Below are 8,098 nucleotides of genomic sequence, written 5' to 3'. Positions count from 1 at the left end.
GGACAAGAGGACAGGGCCTTGATCGTACCCCTTGAGGCCTTTACGTGTTGTAGTGCAGCTCCAACAGCCGTGACCACAACTAACGGACACAGTTTTCAGATCAGACGGGCTGCCTTGTCCCCAACGGTGGGATTGGGCAGGTGCATTATACGGTCAGCTACTGGGGGGCCAAAAAGTGTCGAAAAAGCGATGGGGCTGCATGGGGCTGCTGACTGTGCGCCTCCAAGGTGCCGATATACTGCCATAACACTTTTGCTCAGCAAGATAGTCAATCGACACAATACCTCAAAACCCCTTTCACGCAAAGCAGATTCGCGACATTTGCAAGCTCTCGAGGCTTCGGAACGGAGGGCGCCACCATGGTTCTGCACATGCTAGCAGTGTTTGGCCGCGAGACGGCCCACCCTCCTGTGTTGATCGAGTCGGAGGAGGCGCTCAAGAAGACACATGCGCCAATGTTAACGGACGAGGAGCAAGCGGCAGAGGACGTAAGTGGAAGGGCGTCTCGCGGCCGGTACCCTCCGACACGCCGCGATCGACCGGGACATTGTTTTTGTAATGTGTTTGGGCAATTGAACCGAATGCCATCGAGAAAGACCGCGTCGAGAGTTTGCTTGGTTCCGAGAATTCAGTCGCGATCCCGCCACCCTCTTCCACTGCAGGCTGCTTGCGCCAAGGTTATAGACACTGTATTCAACGCGGCAAAGCCCGCGTCAAGGCACAAGCAGCTGCTGGGCAAGGGCAGGTCAGAAAACAGCAGGCGGGGGACTGGGCCTGGCTGCGTGTGTATCGCTGACACGCCATACTCTGCTTTGGGGTCCGTCCGCCCCGCCAATCAATTTTATGGACGGCTAGATTCTGGAATAACCCACGCGCGCGTCCTGCCCTGCTCTCGTCCACCCGAACTCTTGTTCCCCCAACCCAACTGTTGCGTGTCCTCGCATCCCACGTGCATGTGATCCGCCACAGTGGATACCTGTACGAGGCGTCGCCCTACTGCTCGTACGCTGAGCGCGACGGCGTGCACGTCATCTTCACTGGGGAGGTCGGCGAGTGGCCCGGCATTGACGTCGTCTCTTCCGCCCACGACGGTAAGAGCAATCGCGGCTTCGGCGCATGCAACTCCTGTGAACAAACATTTGCGCCTACACTGCATACCTGCAGCCTTCGTCCGCAATGAGCCCCCGCTCGAGGCGAACGACGCCGCCTGGCTGCTCGACTTCTACGGGTAAGCAACGCACTTGCTTGCAGCTGACAAAGCAATCTGGCCCCGCATGAGCGTGACCCTCATTGGTCTTGGCCCGCTCAGCTCGGCAGCTTCCATGACGCTCCGCGCCCTTTGATCACCCCCTATGGCACAGGACGTTCGGCCGCGGCGCCAGCGAAAGCACCACGCAGCGCGCGCTGGAATGCCTGGCCCGTGTGAAGGGCACCTTCGCTTTCATCATCTACGATGCCGTGCACGTGAGTGAAGGCCGCGGCGAGCCCGCCGTTACACCTGGGGGTTGTCAGGGCCTAGCCGCATGCAATTCCCTCGAAGCCCCAGCGTACGCACCTGCGCAGCGCTCATCCTGGCCCCACGCCTTCCCTGTGCCCCAGTCTCGTCCTTTCCATCTGTACGCTCACGTCCTTTCGTCCACATGCCCTTCCTGCCACGCAGCACCGCGTGCTGGCCGCCCGCGACAGCGAGGGCGTGCAGCCGCTGTTCTGGGGCTGCACCGACAGCGGCCAGCTCATGTTCGGCAGCGTGGCCGACGACCTGGACGGATGCAACCCCACCGCCGCGCCCTTCCCCTCCGGCACCCTGTTCGCCAGGTGCGTTGGATGGGGAGCGCGCGCGCTTTCATGAGCAGGCCAGGGGGGTCGTGTTTGCTATAGAGTGGCAGCTGGAAGACCCAGCCATCCCTTGCTTGGACCTCAAGCCTTCGGCAGTGAACAGGCACAAGTGACGTGTACATTGCGAAAGGACAACGGAACGAGAACGGAGAACTGACGTGTGTTTGACGTGTCGCCTGACTGTCCATCCACTGCCACTTCCACAGTGAGCGGCACACGGTGGCGTACAGCCCCGGTGCTTACGGCTGGGTGATTGTGGATGATGACTTTCCCGGCCTCATCATGAGCTTCCAGCGCACCAAGGAGGGGGCAGAGGGCTGGCGCAACGTCAAGGTGGGTGGCGGGTGGTATGGGACTGGATGCATTGGCGGGTGAGGATGGGCGGCGGGTGCTTCTAAGATCGTAGCGCTGCAGAGGCGTGGGGTTGTTGTGTTGCAGTTTGGCATTGGGTCATGGGGAACCGCTCGTCGCTCAGTCTTGTAGCCAAGCCGGGACACGTTCCGACCACGGGGCTTCGTCATGTTGTCCGTGACTTTGTTATGCATGCCATCTGCGTTCATGCCGTTTGCCGCGCTCTCCTGCTGCAGGCCATTCCGCGCGTCACCAGCAAGGGCGTGGTGTGCGGCGCGGTCTACAAGGTGGCGAGCGCGCAGAACATCGACTCCGCCTAAAGGACGACCGCTTAGCAGTTGGAGGAGCAAAAACGGGGGCTCTGGACTGATGGAGGTCAGGTGGTTGGGCGTGTAGCAGAGGAGTTGCGCTGTGTGGCTGCTGTGTTCCACAAGGGCAGCGACGGGTGCAAAAACATGCATTACGAGGCTGGCTTGCTACGGTTTGCGTTCCGATGCAAGATGTTGATATTCTGGTTACGAAAGAGCCAGGTGCAAACGCAACCCTCATAAGGCATGTTGAATTGGCGGCAGTTGCGGCGCGATGTTTGGTTGACCGGATGCTGGTTGAAGGCTGGGCGGACGTGCCTGGGCTCGGATAACGGGTTGTTCCATTGTTTTGGACCTGCTGGACGGCTGTTTACACCCTGCTATCGATTGCTACTGCGGCGTAAGTGCCGTTAACGGCGCAGAGACAGGGGGCAGCTTTACACCCCCTGCGACTGGGGACTTCTGGAACATCTAGGTGATGCATGCGTAGCTCAGCCGCAAGGGGAGGTGCGTTCAAGTCCCTGACTCTGCAATGTGGAGTCCTGTTTACCGTGTGGCGTTATGCAAGCTTAAATGCGCAGCAGACACGAAGAGCTTCATTCAGGACTCGACAAGTGTTCGCCGGTCACAAGAAAAGGGGCTGAGCCCCTCCACAGTCTGAGGCCGAACAACCTCATCGCCCGGACATACGGTAGCCGGGGTCGGTTTCCACAGGCACATAGCCAAACCATGTGGCTATCTAGCAGTCGCGATGCGCCGATGCCACAGCAGAGCCAACCGCAGCCAGACACAGCACAGTTGTCATCGCCGCGCAAGTGCGGTGCAGGCTCTGCGCTGCGGCTGTCCTGCCCCCACGGCGCCAAGCCACATCCAGGGGTATGCAGCCACGGCACTCAGCCCGACGGAAAAAGCGGTGCCCTGGCCACACGGTGCCCTGACGGCGGGCCGCCGCACAAGGGACAGTGCCCACAGGCGGGGCCAGCGGCCGCATGGCGCACCCATAAATGTCCGGCCGCGCTTATTTGAGGCTTGCGACCTTAGGTGCTTGCCCCCAGCCTACTGGCTGGACATGGCGCGCATCGCTGGTTCGCGTGTGGGCATGTGGACATGTTTGGCGGGTCGGCATTTCGTTAGGATTCGGGCTACCCCCACTTCAAGGTCGCTTGTTTGCACTTTATCGCACCAATGTGTATGCTTATAGGGGTATGGAGGAACCGACGCCAGGAAAGTGCCGACTTTCAGCCTCACCTTCCGTCGCACGCGCGAGGGCCGCCTGCGAAGGAAAGGCGAGCACAATTCCTCTCGCCAGCGCACAGCCTGCCTCACCAGCTCTCATCGTGCCTAAGTAGTATATATGTATTGTGAAATACTAGCACCGGTCGCCAGCCATACCTTGCAGGTGTGGCAGGCCGTGCCGCCACTCGCGGACCGCGCCTCGCCTCTGACCGACATCCCGTGTCCGCCAGGCCCCTCCGCCGCGTGCACAGCCGGTCCCCCGCCTCCCAGACTGCTGACCCTGCCTGAGCAGCAGCCTCCAGTAGACTCTCACCGGGCAGCGCACAGCATGCGGGAGTCCGCAGCACGGCGCCAGGGAGGGGGGGTTGAGTGGTGCCCGGCCAGGCTTGTGGGTTGCTGGCGGCTTCGACGGGAGCTTACAGGAGGCCACACGCGATGTGATGGAGCCACATACGTCCGTGACCTCAGGCTCAACGGAAGCGGGGCTACAGACAGCCGGACTGATCCCAGCCGGCCGCTGGGTCCAGGCATTCTCCTCTCACACGCTGCGCTACCGCCCAGTGCACCAGTCGCAACCCGGGCGTGCGACTGGGCGCACGCCTGATGCCGTGGGCACTGTGCAAGAGCTGAAAGGGCTCACCAAGAGAGGCGTTGGAGGGGGCGGGGCGTCCCATTTGTGGGCGCACTCGCACGCAGTGTTACATGGTGCGTCGGGGGGCTGGCCTGCACGGGCCTGCCGTATCACACTCAGCGCCGCGCAAGTGCGGTGCAGGCTCTGCGCTGCGCCTGTCCTGCCCCCACGGCGCCAAGCCACATCCAGGGGTATGCAGCCACGGCACTCAGCCCGACGGAAAAAGCGGTGCCCTGGCCACACGGTGCCCTGACGGCGGGCCGCCGCACAAGGGACAGTGCCCACAGGCGGGGCCAGCGGCCGCATGGCGCACCCATAAATGTCCGGCCGCGCTTATTTGAGGCTTGCGACCTTAGGTGCTTGCCCCCAGCCTACTGGCTGGACATGGCGCGCATCGCTGGTTCGCGTGTGGGCATGTGGACATGTTTGGCGGGTCGGCATTTCGTTAGGATTCGGGCTACCCCCACTTCAAGGTCGCTTGTTTGCACTTTATCGCACCAATGTGTATGCTTATAGGGGTATGGAGGAACCGACGCCAGGAAAGTGCCGACTTTCAGCCTCACCTTCCGTCGCACGCGCGAGGGCCGCCTGCGAAGGAAAGGCGAGCACAATTCCTCTCGCCAGCGCACAGCCTGCCTCACCAGCTCTCATCGTGCCTAAGTAGTATATATGTATTGTGAAATACTAGCGCCGGTCGCCAGCCATACCTTGCAGGTGTGGCAGGCCGTGCCGCCACTCGCGGACCGCGCCTCGCCTCTGACCGACATCCCGTGTCCGCCAGGCCCCTCCGCCGCGTGCACAGCCGGTCCCCCGCCTCCCAGACTGCTGACCCTGCCTGAGCAGCAGCCTCCAGTAGACTCTCACCGGGCAGCGCACAGCATGCGGGAGTCCGCAGCACGGCGCCAGGGAGGGGGGGTTGAGTGGTGCCCGGCCAGGTTTGTGGGTTGCTGGCAGCTTAGACGGGAGCTTACAGGAGGCCACACGCGATGTGATGGAGCCACATACGTCCGTGACCTCAGGCTCAACGGAAGCGGGGCTACAGACAGCCGGACTGATCCCAGCCGGCCGCTGGGTCCAGGCATTCTCCTCTCACACGCTGCACTACCGCCCAGTGCACCAGTCGCAGCCCGGGCGTGCGACTGGGCGCACGCCTGATGCCGTGGGCACTGTGCAAGAGCTGAAAGGGCTCACCAAGAGAGGCGTTGGAGGGGGCGGGGCGTCCCATTTGTGGGCGCACTCGCACGCAGTGTTACATGGTGCGTCGGGGGGCTTGCCTACACGGGCCTGCCGTGTCACACTCAGCGCCGCGCAAGTGCGGTGCAGGCTCTGCGCTGCGCCTGTCCTGCCCCCACGGCGCCAAGCCACATCCAGGGGTATGCAGCCACGGCACTCAGCCCGACGGAAAAAGCGGTGCCCTGGCCACACGGTGCCCTGACGGCGGGCCGCCGCACAAGGGACAGTGCCCACAGGCGGGGCCAGCGGCCGCATGGCGCACCCATAAATGTCCGGCCGCGCTTATTTGAGGCTTGCGACCTTAGGTGCTTGCCCCCAGCCTACTGGCTGGACATGGCGCGCATCGCTGGTTCGCGTGTGGGCGTGTGGACATGTTTGGCGGGTCGGCATTTCGTTAGGATTCGGGCTACCCCCACTTCAAGGTCGCTTGTTTGCACTTTATCGCACCAATGTGTATGCTTATAGGGGTATGGAGGAACCGACGCCAGGAAAGTGCCGACTTTCAGCCTCACCTTCCGTCGCACGCGCGAGGGCCGCCTGCGAAGGAAAGGCGAGCACAATTCCTCTCGCCAGCGCACAGCCTGCCTCACCAGCTCTCATCGTGCCTAAGTAGTATATATGTATTGTGAAATACTAGCGCCGGTCGCCAGCCATACCTTGCAGGTGTGGCAGGCCGTGCCGCCACTCGCGGACCGCGCCTCGCCTCTGACCGACAACCCGTGTCCGCCAGGCCCCTCCGCCGCGTGCACAGCCGGTCCCCCGCCTCCCAGACTGCTGACCCTGCCTGAGCAGCAGCCTCCAGTAGACTCTCACCGGGCAGCGCACAGCATGCGGGAGTCCGCAGCACGGCGCCAGGGAGGGGGGGTTGAGTGGTGCCCGGCCAGGCTTGTGGGTTGCTGGCGGCTTCGACGGGAGCTTACAGGAGGCCACACGCGATGTGATGGAGCCACATACGTCCGTGACCTCAGGCTCAACGGAAGCGGGGCTACAGACAGCCGGACTGATCCCAGCCGGCCGCTGGGTCCAGGCATTCTCCTCTCACACGCTGCACTACCGCCCAGTGCACCAGTCGCAGCCCGGGCGTGCGACTGGGCGCACGCCTGATGCCGTGGGCACTGTGCAAGAGCTGAAAGGGCTCACCAAGAGAGGCGTTGGAGGGGGCGGGGCGTCCCATTTGTGGGCGCACTCGCACGCAGTGTTACATGGTGCGTCGGGGGGCTTGCCTACACGGGCCTGCCGTGTCACACTCAGCGCCGCGCAAGTGCGGTGCAGGCTCTGCGCTGCGCCTGCCCCGCCCCCACGGCGCCAAGCCACATCCAGGGGTATGCAGCCACGGCACTCAGCCCGACGGAAAAAGCGGTGCCCTGGCCACACGGTGCCCTGACGGCGGGCCGCCGCACAAGGGACAGTGCCCACAGGCGGGGCCAGCGGCCGCATGGCGCACCCATAAATGTCCGGCCGCGCTTATTTGAGGCTTGCGACCTTAGGTGCTTGCCCCCAGCCTACTGGCTGGACATGGCGCGCATCGCTGGTTCGCGTGTGGGCATGTGGACATGTTTGGCGGGTCGGCATTTCGTTAGGATTCGGGCTACCCCCACTTCAAGGTCGCTTGTTTGCACTTTATCGCACCAATGTGTATGCTTATAGGGGTATGGAGGAACCGACGCCAGGAAAGTGCCGACTTTCAGCCTCACCTTCCGTCGCACGCGCGAGGGCCGCCTGCGAAGGAAAGGCGAGCACAATTCCTCTCGCCAGCGCACAGCCTGCCTCACCAGCTCTCATCGTGCCTAAGTAGTATATATGTATTGTGAAATACTAGCGCCGGTCGCCAGCCATACCTTGCAGGTGTGGCAGGCCGTGCCGCCACTCGCGGACCGCGCCTCGCCTCTGACCGACATCCCGTGTCCGCCAGGCCCCTCCGCCGCGTGCAGAGCCGGTCCCCCGCCTCCCAGACTGCTGACCCTGCCTGAGCAGCAGCCTCCAGTAGACTCTCACCGGGCAGCGCACAGCATGCGGGAGTCCGCAGCACGGCGCCAGGGAGGGGGGGTTGAGTGGTGCCCGGCCAGGTTTGTGGGTTGCTGGCAGCTTAGACGGGAGCTTACAGGAGGCCACACGCGATGTGATGGAGCCACATACGTCCGTGACCTCAGGCTCAACGGAAGCGGGGCTACAGACAGCCGGACTGATCCCAGCCGGCCGCTGGGTCCAGGCATTCTCCTCTCACACGCTGCACTACCGCCCAGTGCACCAGTCGCAGCCCGGGCGTGCGACTGGGCGCACGCCTGATGCCGTGGGCACTGTGCAAGAGCTGAAAGGGCTCACCAAGAGAGGCGTTGGAGGGGGCGGGGCGTCCCATTTGTGGGCGCACTCGCACGCAGTGTTACATGGTGCGTCGGGGGGCTGGCCTGCACGGGCCTGCCGTGTCACACTCAGCGCCGCGCAAGTGCGGTGCAGGCTCTGCGCTGCGCCTGTCCTGCCCCCACGGCGCCAAGCCACATCCAGG

At 63.4% G+C, this 8,098-nt stretch overlaps 1 protein-coding gene across 1 annotated transcript; it reads left to right on the top strand.

The window, feature by feature from the left end:
- Window positions 1-269: 269 nt before the first annotated feature.
- Window positions 270-3,243, top strand: CHLRE_16g680700v5 (uncharacterized protein). The gene is made up of 8 exons (XM_001695834.2): window positions 270-488; window positions 663-745; window positions 970-1,091; window positions 1,165-1,228; window positions 1,362-1,464; window positions 1,661-1,815; window positions 2,043-2,169; window positions 2,424-3,243. Exons 1-8 carry the CDS (start codon window positions 360-362, stop codon window positions 2,505-2,507), a joined length of 867 nt encoding a protein of 288 aa, XP_001695886.1. The 5' UTR covers window positions 270-359; the 3' UTR covers window positions 2,508-3,243.
- Window positions 3,244-8,098: the final 4,855 nt, after the last annotated feature.

The sequence above is a fragment of the Chlamydomonas reinhardtii genome, chromosome 16 (assembly GCF_000002595.2).
Source record: "Chlamydomonas reinhardtii strain CC-503 cw92 mt+ chromosome 16, whole genome shotgun sequence".
In the NCBI taxonomy this organism is placed as follows: domain Eukaryota; kingdom Viridiplantae; phylum Chlorophyta; class Chlorophyceae; order Chlamydomonadales; family Chlamydomonadaceae; genus Chlamydomonas; species Chlamydomonas reinhardtii.
The sequence above is the reverse complement of the archived record's forward strand: the minus strand, read 5'-3'. Positions and strand labels throughout refer to the sequence as shown.